Source organism: Botryllus schlosseri, chromosome 15 (genome assembly GCF_051294905.1).
Source record: "Botryllus schlosseri isolate E-star chromosome 15, Bs_hap1, whole genome shotgun sequence".
NCBI lineage: Eukaryota > Metazoa > Chordata > Ascidiacea > Stolidobranchia > Styelidae > Botryllus > Botryllus schlosseri.
In genome coordinates, this window is record NC_137250.1 from 22587005 (window position 1) to 22601547 (window position 14543).

General features: G+C 37.9%; 3 protein-coding genes across 7 annotated transcripts in view; 2 read left to right on the forward strand and 1 right to left on the reverse strand.

Annotated features, from left to right (window-relative positions):
* The window catches only part of LOC145457877 (E3 ubiquitin-protein ligase HECW2-like), a 33083-nt gene extending 28690 nt beyond the window's left edge, over positions 1-4393 (reverse strand). For 2 of the 5 annotated variants that reach the window (XM_080336170.1, XM_080336169.1), the window contains exons 1-3: positions 4104-4393; positions 1427-2059; positions 548-700 (exon numbers count right to left, since the gene is read on the reverse strand). In XM_080336170.1, coding sequence (XP_080192296.1) covers positions 548-700; positions 1427-2059; positions 4104-4153 — 836 coding nt within the window. In that variant the 5' untranslated portion in view covers positions 4154-4393. The remainder of the gene's footprint in view (positions 1-547; positions 701-1426; positions 2060-4103) is intronic. The other 3 variants (XM_080336171.1, XM_080336172.1, XM_080336173.1) reach the window with 3 other exon arrangements.
* A 6222-nt stretch (positions 4394-10615) lies between these two features.
* Positions 10616-13713, forward strand: LOC145456801 (uncharacterized). The gene has a single exon (XM_080334927.1). It carries the CDS (start codon positions 10829-10831, stop codon positions 12179-12181), a length of 1353 nt encoding a protein of 450 aa, XP_080191053.1. The 5' UTR covers positions 10616-10828; the 3' UTR covers positions 12182-13713.
* LOC145457625 (acylphosphatase-1-like) lies at positions 13697-14032 on the forward strand. The gene has a single exon (XM_080335847.1). The coding sequence runs from the start codon at positions 13697-13699 to the stop codon at positions 14030-14032; it is 336 nt and encodes a 111-aa protein (XP_080191973.1).
* Positions 14033-14543: the final 511 nt, after the last annotated feature.

The following is a 14543-nucleotide window of genomic DNA, read 5'->3' on the forward strand; positions in this document are numbered from 1 at the left end:
AGTCAAGATAGAAGTAGATTATGATAATTTATTTAGAAAGGTATTTTGAAAGCACAGACTGTAGGCTACTCGGTTGGCTACCAGTACTTCATGTATAATGCAATGCACGCCAGGTCTCAAACAAATGAACAGTGAGGTCACAAATCACCATTAACAAGTCGTGCATAAACGTTTCAACATCATATTGCATGCAGATAGACGCAATCTGAGCAAGTGTACATGCAAGGGCGATAAATCACGATTGTCGCACAATAACCAATTGCACACAATGATGTACCAGAACACACTCTTGGAGGTGCAGAACTTCTTTCTACCATTGAATAATTTATTCATATTGAAATTAACCCGTATATTTTCAGCTGAAACTCGTAAGGGGTACCGTAAGTTAAGATTTCAAAACAACTTTGTACATCAACAACGATGATTACTCCTGACGGGTGTCAGCTGAAAATATTCGGGTATATCTCAAGATAAATATATTATTCAATTGAATATTGCAGTACCACAGGTATATGGAACCAAATCGCTGTGCATAGGCTCTCAATACCTCGACACACAGACAGTTTCCAGCAAATTGGAATCGCTGTTCGCAGAACGCATGACCGGTCTTGTCTTCATGGTTGCGGACGGTCCCCTGCCGACCCCAAATATCGGACCCGATATGTCCGTTCTCTTGTAATGACCTTTTTTCTTCTTAACTCTATCGTTCGGCGATAGCAACAAAATAAAATAAATCAACCGATAAAATGCATAATCATGTATGTCATGCTAAGAGATTTCGTTCTCACACCTTCACCATTGAAATAATTAAAATAGATGGACATGCTTCATGATTTCAATAGGATTTTTTATACGATGGGAATCTGTACAGTAATAATCATTGGTTGTGTGCCACACACATTTCGAGACAGAAGACCACAAAATCTTTGTAATTTACAGCTGGACAGTAAGCCCGTTTCGAAAACCAACTTTCAGTGATTATCTGATGAATTGTAGTGTTACCTATAAAAACGCTGCACAGCAAATTTGTCTCAATTCTGACCGTCAGAAGCTAAGTTACTACAATTTGAAATTTCAACCATTAAATAATAGTATTTACACTGGACAATTTCATCTATTTGCTATGACCTAACATCGTCTGAAGTGAGAGTGGTGCTTTTTTAAGGCATTTTCATCTCGAGAAGGGCTTGTGATGGTGCTTGGATAAAGACATTGTTACTTCATGAAGAAATTGAGTGAAATTTTGGAAAATATGAATTTTGAACAACCCTATTAGACAGGCTTACTGGTCCTACAATGCTTTGTAAGCAAATTAGATGTAAGTGACACAGACAAATGAATCTATTCAGCGTATATGATATCAAGACACGGACAAAATGGACTTTAGTAATCATATGAACGATCAAGATACAATATCAATCTCTACCTGTTCCTCAAATCAAACACATCCATGCTGTGTCGTCTATTTCTTTGGTCCCCGTCCTCGGAAGTCGCAAGGTTAACAACCTCCGGGCAACTGAGCACGCTGTGATGATTTCTGACTACGTTATGCCGATGGTTACGAAGTGGCGCAATTGGAGTTGCTTCCGAGGAATCTGGAGGTTCCGAATTAATGGTGGAGTTGTTATTAGACTGTTGAGTCCGAGAGAGGGGAGTGGACATTGAAGACTCGTTTGATGGAATGGTTACATCACAATCATATTCTCCAGATTTCGCACTTTCTGGAGAAGGGTCCTGTGATGATTCGCAGGCATTACTGGTCTGAGGAATTGAGCTAACACCCACATCGTCAGTCTCATTAACAGGGGGAGATTGGGAATCCGTTTCTTGCTGATCTTTGCCTGTAGCTTGTTGAGATGACCCAGTCTCAACAGCTACTTCTGTAGTAGGACTGGGTATATTTTCTGACTCTGCAACATCCACGATTTCTTTTGTATTCTCGATTGTTAAATTTGTAGCTTTTGAACTTGGTGACTCATCGTTGTCTTCCGACCTGATCTTCAAACTGTTCTCGTTTGTCTGTTTATTATTGTCATCTCCTTGGGCGCATTCCGCTGAGCTGTAATGTATATTGAAGTGAATTCACTATTTAAACGCATGGATGAACAATTGGAGTGGCAGAAAAATCAATTATTCTAATCCCCCAAGCTTAAAAACAAGACATCACAGAAGAATGGTAGCCTGCAATCAATATTGAATACATAACTACACAGGAAGATGTATACGACTTCAATATACAATTCATATTGAAGGAAGCCAATATATTTTCGGCTGACACTCGTCAGGGGTAATCGTCGGCAACTAGTAGAGAATTGGAAAGAGCATTGTACATCAACAATTCTATCAACAAATAAGACATCATCGAATAAGATGCTGACGATTGTCGATTACCCCTGACGAGTGTCAGCCTAAACATTTTGGGGTTTATTCCAACATGAATCCATTATTCAATTGACTAGACATTGCAAAACTTGTCCAAATAAAATTGGGGTGATCTGAGTAATATTACATTCAAATCAAACCAGATTTCAGCTGTTATTGTGCCATGGAAGCACTCAAATTTACTGGTTAATCTGCAGGATGCAGAATCATATCTAGAAACAAAGTTAGATCCATATTGTTACCTGAAATCCACCACAATTTACATTGCAGACATAAATGACTGCCAACAGGAGTCATATTATTGATCCTGGTTAGTGGTTACAACAATTATGACTATACATTACTAAGTAGACATTGTCAAAACAAATACTAAGTTAAATTTGAAACCTGACAACAACTTTTGCTCAATAAATCTCAAGGTGCCTCAAGGTTATTAGTCGTTGCAAAACAATCAACGCGAACTACCACTTCGAGTTTGCATAGCCCAATTTGTTCATCAAAATGTGAATATTATAGCACAATACAAATATTTGGAGAGCTTATTAGTGATTTCGCTAACATCAGGGCCTGTAATATACAAATCAGACTGATGTTAATTGCTCTAGAAGCATATGAGTTCTGAGGATTGTTTGATGAGCACACTGCATAAATATAAAGAAATGAGATTAGTATCAACATGATTTGTATATTACAGGACCTTTTAATATTAACAAAAACATACAATTTGGTTCAAATTATACTGAGCAAGAGAGAGTAACTGGCTAAACAAGCATACAACATCAGGCTATATCCTTGCTGGTAGATAAAAAGTGTGACTGCCTAATAAACATTTCTGTAACTTATCCATTGAGTTACTAATAGTGTAGTAGTCCATCAATTTCGAGGTACGGAAGGCTACAATATCTGGTAATCGAGGATCCAGTCAAAATGTCTTGGCTCCTAATGACAGGATTGGATTGTTTACAGGCGTAAAATGTCAACAAATTCAGCTACCATATGCGCAATAAGAAATCCTGGGTTAGAAACACTGGTACTTATTCTCTAGGGAAGGAGTCTAATGTACCTACAAATTCAATCCAAACGCGGTTTGCATAATAAATAATGAATTGAACGATATGAGAGAAATAAACGTCCAATGGCTACATCTTAGATCAAATTGATTATGCCTCATTATTGATTTGAATCATTCAAAGCCTTATATGTATCATGAAAGGTTACTGGTATGAAATCAAAATTCTAGGAATGCACATTGTAGTGAAAATACAGAATCATTGCGGCGATGAATCGAACACGATAAGTATTTTATATCAAAGAGTATATCTTCAAAATCATAATTATACCTTTTTTGAAAATGTGCAACGTTGAAGAATTGTATCAAATTCCAAGCTTAATACTTCGGCCTATTACCAAATTACATATTCCCATCACTTATAGTTCGGCAAAATATTATATGGTCGGGGAGGTTTATGCTATTTCCATTGCAACAAATTGGCGTATAACTGGTATAAGGATTTCATTTTAGGCTTTCAAGGGGGTATTGTAATAAAATCAAAGTGTTGATCGCTTAAATGGCGAAAGTTATAAAATAAAAAAAAAGATAATAGTCACATTTTCATCCAATGCTAGATATAGACACCTATTCGGTTAAAAAAGGTTATTCATCAAAAATAACAGTAGGACTATGTATAAAATTAAATATATATATAAAATACATATCTTACTCATTTTGCAAGGATGGCGATGGCACTTGTTCTGAAGTGATTGTTGACATTTTTTTAAGAGATAGTCATAACAGGACTGAAATTTCTGCAGATGTCGTTTGTGTGTTTACGTAATGTATATTATCCTGCCAAGAAAATGTCAATATTTAGATGTTCTGGTAAATCACTATATATCTTGAGATGGAGCGGATCGCATACACATACAGACTATACCATAACACTATAGAAAGATATTCAAGAACATAAATTATACTCTTGGAGGTAGCCTACAAATCTGGAGTATATATATACAATTAAATAATACATATTTAATGAAATCAACCTAAATATTTATTGTCAGGCACATGTTAGGGGTAATTGTTAGCAACTAGTGTTGAGAATTGGAAAGAAAATTGATACGATTGGTCATGTACAAATGTTCTTAACAATTCTCTACTATAGGCTTTGCTGACGAACACCTCTGACCCCTGACTGAGTCCTGACTGATGATTTGATTCAATACCGGTATCAATTTAATAACAAGGTTTATAATAATAAAAAAATTATCAGTAATGTTGAATATAATATATTGTTATACTGGAATCTCGGCACGTTTCGCCTAATATAACAGGTAAGCAGCGATGATCCTCCAAGTTAAAGTAGTTTACTGAAAATAAATAAAAAATTGTGTGAGCACAGGACAACCGATTCCACAGGGGCAGTCGTCAGTCCAATACCACTGTGCCTCTAGCAAGATACGTTAAACAGGGCGTAACCTCCTGTTCTAATCACCACTGCGGCTTCAGGACTATCAGCAATAATTAATAAACAACATGCTAAAACTAATAGCGATCCCCTGGCAACAGCCTTATCAATATCACTTCGATTCCAGCTATTTTCGCAATCCAACTAAGGTGAGGTGACAACATCATCAACACAATCACGCAAGAATTCCCTTCTATAACGTGCGATTTGGCAGATATAGATTGAAAAGCCTGTAAAATTATCCGAGGTGTTACCAACGCCTCCCGATATTGCACCACAATAATGTCCTTAACAAACGGTACCGATTACCGTACCAATAATATAAATAACCAATAGCATCCGATAATGCCCTAGTTATTTTATCTCTTCTAAATATGCATGGATCCACAACTGATCCTAGGAATTTGCGTAATCTCTTTGTAACACCCCAACAAGGCTTGTGGTATTTTTAAAGACTATGATCTTGCAAGCAGGCGAAGATTCCATATAGCCAGATTTACAGGCCCAGACAAACCCTATCGGGCAAACCAGGGTGTTGGACCAGAGATAGCGAGAAAGATTGATAATTTATTCTATCTTTAATTCTTTATCTACTTCAGCTGTTACGGTTGGAGTTCGTTCGCTTTGTTCCAAAGATTGTGTTTCATATTATTTTTGCGCAATTAACCAGAAATTTACGGACCTACGCATTGCGGTACCGTGCCGTAACTGCCCGTTGTCAATGTAGAGATTGTCAGCGGGGTGCTGCCTGCAAGAATATGCAAGACCAATGATATAAATACATGTATGTATTTATATCATTGTGCAAGACCCACTGCAAAAACTTCAACATCGGATCACCCGTATCATTGCCAAAGCCCCACGGGGGCCTGGATGTGCAACTGATAAATCGCTTCTCAAATGATTTGGTGTTCTAAACTTAGAATATATGAGAAAGCTAGAAATTACCAAGTTTATGTATCAGTTCCATTGCGGTCAATGTCCCTCAAATTTCAAAGACTACTTCACCTCAGAGACAAAAGCGCACAAGTACAGCACACGCGCGTCATCGAAAAACAACTACCATATCATCAGGACTGAATACAAGAAAACGCATTGCTCTATCAAGTATGCCGGACCCCAATTGTGGAACAGCATCTCGCCGGCTATCCGACAGTCGTCGAGCATGTCCGCATTCAAGTAGAAGTACAAGTAATTTCTTCTAAATCAATACTAGCCAGTATTCAGGATTACCGGACCACGACCTAACATCGACCTCGCCCTCCGCCACATGTCACCTCATTTTGTCGCTTGCGTCTTATATTCTCTGTATTACTTTCCATTCAGTGTGCATGCCTCTTATTTATTTCGCCTAGGCTAAGGGGGGGGGGGGGTGTCTGATCTTAATGGCTATCCCAAGTTGTTTCGACACTTTCCTATCTTTTCATTGTATCGCAGTCTTGTGATGTTTTGAAACAATGAAAATATTAATAAACCTGATTGATTGATTCATCCACTCATTGAATATCTGGAATCATGATATATATCAGTGCTTTTCACATTCAAGTCGAAATACAAACAATTTCTAATGAATCAATACTAGTTGCGCTCTAGTTTACGGGACCACGACCTGACATATCGAACTCGCCTTATTCCACAACATGCCACCTTTTTTGTTACCTAGGTCCTTTTATACTATCTTCTTTTACTTTTCACTCAGTGTGCATGATCCTTTGAACATCGTCTAGACCAGGTGGGTGTCTGATTTCGATGGCTACTCAAAGTCATTTAGACACCTTCTTATCTTTTATTGTATTATAGCCTATACTGTATTGAAATCAGGGATATATAGAACTCCGGGATGGCTGACTTCATTTTAGCCTTTACCTAAGTAGGTCCAGAAAGTTACCTGCAATCTGCCTCGAAATATCCACTTTTATGCAAGCTAGCGATACAGCTGTTTCTAGAATAATGATCCTCAACCTTTTGCAGAATAGTTGGTGAGTAAGCTAGACATTCTTCCCAGATCACAACCTTACTGCTGTATGGCCAACCTAGTAAAGTATGACACTGCTGTGTAGCCAACCAAGTAAACCATGACAACTCTGAATTTCAGTAAATCAGGAATGTGTTTAATTTCTACACATATAATCTGCACCAGGCCATAAATAACAGAGTGAATAACGAATAATATCAGCGTCTTCTACCTATTTACAAGCCATTGTCGGAATCCTTGCAGCTGGGAGGGGGGTTATAGGATTGATTAAATCAACCATTTCAATTCGCGTTAATCGACAATTACCATGGAGTATAGGGTTCCATTTAAAACAAACATGTTTAAAACCAGGCGGACCTTGTATAAAACATACTTTTTTTAAGCCATGACGTCAAGAATATTCAATAGTGACGCCATATTGGATTGAGATTGACAATTGAAAATATAGTGTAGATATAGCTCCTTTGACGAAATATCTGTGCTATTGCTGTTGAACCGACTATTTTGAGGGTTCCAGCCATCCTACATCGATATTAGTCGGCTATATCGGGTGGTAATAGTCTGTAGGCTCATACAACACGTATTTTGGAAAGTATTTACACAATTATGGCATAATTTTACAACATGAAAAGAATTTTTTTTAAAGGGCCTCTGTTTAAAACACTGTTTAAAGCATGTTTTAAACATGGTATTTCAAACACCGTTTGTTATAAATGCACCCCTACCATGGAGCATTTACAATAACGAAAAGATAGGACGGCCTGTAAGGACTCGAAATTGTGATAGCAGCATTGTCATCTTCTATGTCACTCAATGAAAGTTGATCAAGAAATCAACACACCATTGATACTTCTCTTCAGGTTCAAATGCAGTCTCGGGGGGTAGAAGTTTGGTCCTTATCATTATCAATTTAAGAAGCATTCGGTAGACCCAGTTGTTGAATTCAGCTGATATTTTGTTCACCGAGAAATAGTTTCATGACCGCAGTGAAGAAATTACCACCATGGCTTAACGGTACATCACGAATGGGCCTCCTGAAGCCTTTCATGCCATTTATCAGTTAAGAAATATTCAGTATCATTGTCTTGCAGATTTTCCGATAGAGCGATAGATGATTCCATGTCAAAAAACATCTCGGTGAGGAGGCAGGAGATCCAAATATTCAGATTGTGGCCATCTTTGCCAAGATTTCAATGGGATGTGCCCAGTATAATATATCAGGATATCCACTGTTGACATGATGCAAATGCTGGAACATTGCGTTTGTTTTTCTGGAATCTGCGACAAAAATGAACAAATGATGTATTTAGAGACACAAATTCACCTTAAGAATATATATAGAATATAGATGTAAGCAGAGTTGGTCAGTAGTGAAGAACTTCTACTTCATTGCAGTACTCAAGTAGATGTTGCCTATTTTCGAAGATACATCTTGTAATTTTGAAGCAGCCATCTCCAAACTTGAGTACCCTGCAGGCATTTCACTTTCTACAGCTACTTGAGGAAGTTTAAATACCAGTACGCCCGGGAATACGACTGTTACTTAAGTAGCAATGCAGACTACTTTAACCACATCAGGATTAATGTAAATAGCTCATTTAATAACGTATCACTAGAATCAGCCAAACTTACCTTGGGCCGACTGAGGAGAGGTCCATGCGTCATTGCGACGATTTGACGAAACCTTGCAAATTGAAAGCAATCTTCAGAGTTTTCTCTTCCTTCGTCGTACAGGCCTATAGCCTATAGGCTATAAGTGTTTATATGGTAAAGACAGGCCGTATCTCAGGGTCGTATCGTGTCCTGACGATTGTGTTGGCTTATCCATTCAAGGGAGTGGGCATCTTCACGGCTTCAGTAAGAGCCAATGGTCAACAAATGTCATGGCCATATTCTGGGAGTCAGCCGTTGGCAGTTCACAACAGTGCACTTCTGTTGAAGTATAATTCCAGTACTGTAGCCTTAAGGTGCCGTTCATTAACAAACATATGCCTGCCTTGTTTTACCAGACACGTAACTGATGAATAATATCTGTAACAAGAGATTGGATTCAACAGTTGTTATGGACACTTACAACTGCAACGACCTTGACGTGTTGTTTTTGTATTAGATTCAAATGGTTGGTTATCCTTAATTGAAATGCCTCTTGAATCTTGCACACCGGTAGTGTACTCAGTGGCTCCAATTCTTATACTAGGAATAATCCAGCAATGATCTGGAATACCGGTAAGCCTGCAATACCAGCACAACCTGCATATTCACATATTAGCACAAGATCTTAACAGACGAAGTCCCTCCTAACGGTCGCCTTCATAGTTGACACGGCACAGTGTAAATGTACACTTGTACTATTACAATGTACAACCTTGGATGGTGACATACATTCGCATGACATACCGGTAAATGAAAAACATACCGCAAGGCGTAATCGAAATCCTAATGCTGATATCAATGTCAACGTTGGAAATTATTGTACATTTTGTTATCTTCTCACGATTATTAACGCAGCAAAACATGTTACATAAGATACTACAGAAGCAGAGATATTCCGAAGGCGAGTATACCGGTAAATTGCTGCTGAAGGAATAAGGCCAATACCGCAAAGCTTCAGACTACCTGAACATCTCATGACCTGGTTAACCTCTAGCTTTATTATAAAAAAACATAAACATGGATATTATATGCCTCTACCGCTCTCAAAGACTCAAAATTAAAGATAGATGAAGCGGCTGACCAGAACGTGCATCAAAACTGAATGCGCGAATCGGGACCTACTTAGGTAATACGGCGATGACGCAATTGACGCAGTCAGCCATCCCGGAGTTCTATATATCCCTGATTGAAATGATGAAAATTTTAGCAATAAATTGAATTTAATTGAAGCATAGTGATGAACGTACTCTTAGAAGAAAGAGGTAAGTTAGGTTGAATACCCTAAGGGGATCCATGATCAACGGGGTGGCTGGCAAAACCACTGAGCAATATAAACACGCAAAACAGGCACGCACACCGGATAAAATGAAAGGAAAACATAAAAGTAAGCAACAAAAATGCTGCATGTGTTGGTAGGCGAGGTAGATATGTCAGATTGTGGCCCCGCAATCTTGAGGGCAGACTAATATAGCTTCAGCAGAAATTGCTTCTATTTCGATTTGAATGTGGACATGCCGAGAGAGACCTTTGGAAATTGGCGACTTAATGCTAGTATGTTTGGCAACAATGCAACATCGTTTCAGTCTTATATGATCTTATAAACAAGCCCATTACCACGGGAAAATAATTTTTGAAGCATCTTTTCTTCTCATGTAAATGTGCCGCAATCGTTTTAGAATTTTTCTAGTGTACCAAAAGCTGAAAAAGCAAGCCACAAGCTTTACAGCAGATGCAATATGGTTGTCAGCGGCTTTCTGTTTCAGTTTGCATCTGTGGTGCAAATATTGGGGACAGTATAACAGAAAATATATAAAGAGAGAAATTACAAGGGCACTTCAGAAGGACCAGGTACTGTAGGTGGCAAAGTATAGATAACTATAGGCAAAGTCAGCAGCATCCTCCTAGCGACTTTACAATCGTTGACCAAAATGCCGTGAGAAGGCGTTTACTAAAGCGTGACCGCTGACCAAACATAGCAACCTATCAACAAGATTCGTTGAAATATCGTTCAGTATTGCTTACTTTTGTTTCATAATCTTCTACGTAGGAAATATAGTATTGCAGAGTCGGATTATGCTGTATATTTTGGTCTGTGCTCGAAAAACTGTGTCGAATTTCTGTTATTCATACCTCTAATATTGCTAAATAGCATGATTTTATTTAAACTTTGACAGTTCGCACGGACTGAATAATTTATGAGAAACTCAAATTCTGCATAGATATACTGGTATGCTATACCATAGTTTTCTGCTTTGAAGAAAATCGGACGTACCGATATGCAAGGATTTTCTGTCTGATGGATTAAAGAAGATGCCACAGTCATTGGAAGCATTAAACCCCTTTTCACTACACAATGGAGTTCGATTTTGATATCGGCAAAGTTCTGAAGGATACTATAACTTTGGTTACCGGTTGTCAGTTGGAGAAATGGACCGCCTATCGAGAGCTTCAAGAGATTATTGACACGGCCGGAGCAAAATCAGCAAACGCACAAAGATTATCGGCTCCCATCACTTCGTTATCGAAGTTAAGGACAAATTCTCATAGAATATATATATTGACCAATAAAACTAATACAGCAAAAGCAACAGCCGTGCTGGGTTTTATCAAAGTAGGCACAAAACAACTCTTCGTTTTAGACCACGAAGGTGTCCATCATCAAACCCATCCGTTATGTGTACTTGATTTCTATGTGCATGAATCGCACCAAAGAAAAGAATATGGACTCAAACTTTTCAAACATATGCTACAAGCCGAACACGTACACCCTTCACAATTAGCGGTAGATCGCCCGTCCCAAAAATTTAAGTCATTCCTGCGCAAACATTTTCATTTATGGGCGACTATACCGCAAGTAAATAACTTTGTTGTTTTTGAAGGATTTTTTAGAAATAATAGCAACAAAAAAAGCAGAACTCGCAACAAACAAAATCATTACGATGAATTCCGCCCCCTATCCCGAGCCTTCACTGAAGGTGCGTTACATCAAAGTAATCACAAATTTCAAGGCGATTCGTTCGATGGAATACGACCAGCTTCTAGTACATATTCTGAAAACGATTACTACGACACCCAAAGTCATGTAATGTCACAACACAGAAATCATCGTAACAACGCATTTAGTAGATATTCAAATACGAACATGTATGTTCCGTCTCTTCCAGACAAGAGAAGGAGATCTTCTCAAAGCAGAAATGATGACGAAATAGTAACAAATCCTTACAGAGAATCTCACAATCCCAAAACAAAGATGTTTCAACAAGCGAGAATTCTATCATCCAAGAATAATGAAGAAAATGATTGTGCAAGAACATCCCCAACAGTTGAGCTTGACATCAAGAATATAACTCCTGAAAATGAAGACATCATCTTCAACAGAGACTACACCACGGAGAATTCAAGAGCAAAAGCATTTCAAGCGAATGAAACATCTCAAAACGATGTTGAAATTGATAATAATCCAAATTCTATGAGCAACGGAGACACTCCAGCGCTGAAACCGAGAAAAGAACTCTTCGAAGCTAAAACCGGTCATAATTCGTTGAGATATAATTACAAAAATCCTGCTGACATGTTGGAAGAATTGAAGAAAAAGGACAAGGAATTGAGTAGCAGACGTTTAACTAATCGTGAGAAGTATTCGTTCGGCAGTACATCATGGAATGTTTTCGGAATACCGTCACCGTCACGTTTCGCCAATCGTTGAAAATGTTCTCACTGAATGCATTTTTGACATTGGTTAATTAGTATCAACCTTTATATATGCTGATTTGGTAATGATTAGAGCTCGGTCGATTATATCGGTATCGGCCATTTGCGATAAAAAATGTCAGCAATATTTGTAACATCACAGCATGGTAGTGGGGAGCTAGAGAACAGTGATCTGCAACTGACTAGGAACACTGATCTGTCTTCTTACAGGTGTCCAGATCCAGCCTTTCTAGTTTATTTCATGTGCAAGCATTGCAATGGCTGGAAGGCTGTTCTAATAAATGCTCTAAATAAATGTGCTTTTAGCTAGATGCCATATCCATATCTTTTGAATATTGATAAGTGTATATTTGTACAAGTTACCAGTTTTATTGGTATCTCCTCAATAATCCGATTCAGGCTCTAACGATGATCAACAAGTCTATAAAATTAGGGGTTCACACGATGTACAATAACAGTAATTCAAAAACGCAGCATTCTAGAACTTTGTGCGCAATATCAATTACCGTATTCAGTTATTTGAAGGCATCGTGAGTATTATTATAGGCATGATTATAAAATTGCCTTCTTTTTATTATGAACGGTCATTAATATTTTAAATTCCACTGCACTCCATTCATTAGCTATCTTCATATTTCTACGTAAAAAAGACGAAATTCAATGAGACTAGCCTTGTTGATATATTTGGACCTTACTTGAAATCGTTGAGACTGCGTAATTGCTGTATTCCTTTTTATTTTTGATGAGATGCACTTTTTATGCATGTTTTATAAGAAACGCAAATATTGTGGGAGGAACGATATGAATAGTTGCAATTACGTTGATTCTGTATCAAGCAGATTGAGTACCGTATATGCGATTTCATATTATGCTTGTCCGGAATGTGTCTCAATATGCTGGTATTGTACCAAAAGTTCTTATAGAACTGTTACATGATATGTCCATCACCACTGGCAATCAGCATAACCTGACAGTCTCTTGGATCAAATGAAATATGAACTGCCAAAGTGATAGAAAAATTTGCTGTGTCACTGTTGGTAACAGGCATTTCACAACGCCGTGTTCGTGTCTGCGCAAACAAATCAATTAAGAGTTTTGTATTCCAGTGGCAAACAAGTTCACAATCTCGTTTGTTTTACGGCTCATGAACTCACTGTTCGCTCGCACTATACCATGGTTCTGTAGCTTACTTAGTCTATAAAAAGAAGCCCTACTTTGAGTCATTATATTGTGTAAATATTCAATCTGTGTTACTTAAATTTACAATTCCTTGCTGTCTAGTCCAGATGTAATGTAAAGGCTGACTTGTAAGACTTGAACTCAATGTTAGCTGTTTTCCTACCGGTTATTTTAAAAATATTACTTCCATGTCTTGCTTTGCCAGCTTGCATTATTTTCTGTGCTACAACTTCAGTACGAATTAGCATTTCTGCAATTTAGATAATTCGCTACCTAGTTTTTACACTATTTGTCAATGAAATTCCGTGGACAGGCTCGATAAAAATGAGCAATGTCATCGACGAAGAATCTGCGATCATCGAATTTTGAAGTGTTTGGTAAAGTTCAGGGAGTCTTTTTCCGGAAGTACACAAAAAAGAAATGTGACCAAAATCAAGTCACCGGTTGGATCATCAACACCAAACATAAAACAGTGCAAGGCACGATAGAAGGCGATGCGAATTCCGTTGAAAATGTAAAAAGGTGGCTTCAAACCACTGGCAGTCCGAAATCCAAAATAGATAAGGCAGAATTCTTTGGGGAGCAAATGATTTCCATCAAGACATTTGAAACATTCAAAATCATCCGCGACACCGCAGAAGTGGAAAAAATAACATTTCAAAGATGAGACATTACTATTTTCATAAAGACTCTGGAACAGTCACATGTCAATGAATACAGAGCCATAATCAGAGAGGCACATGAATAAGCTTTTGCTCTGTGAAGTTGTATATATCAAATTATTCGCCCATTACATTATCTTCTCTATCCTTCCTGCCTGTTACAGACCAAATGTGAAAAGAGTAAGAGACTAGATCAGTCATAGCAGTTAGCTAGTTGGTGTATGATCTCGGAAAGTAAACTTCCGAGTCAAATGAAATTATCTTGGTACTACAAAACGTTTTGTGATGCGATATTGATGTTCTGACTTCTGAACCCCTGAATTTTCAAAATGTGTAACTAGAAGTAATCACTTTTCAGAAATAGAACTAACGACCTTTGAAATACCGCAACTAACTAAAACACAACTAAATTGATTCAGTTCTGCAGCAACTCATCAATCATTATTGAGCTAAGAAATATTGGAGGTGTAATCAAACTTGAGTTTGACATTGGTGGGGTGACGACCACCAAAACCC

Bases quoted from the DNA above. Each gene is read 5' to 3' on its own strand.
- LOC145457625 (XM_080335847.1), top strand. From the start codon at position 13,697: ATGTCATCGACGAAGAATCTGCGATCATCGAATTTTGAAGTGTTTGGT.
- LOC145456801 (XM_080334927.1), top strand. From the start codon at position 10,829: ATGGAGTTCGATTTTGATATCGGCAAAGTTCTGAAGGATACTATAACT.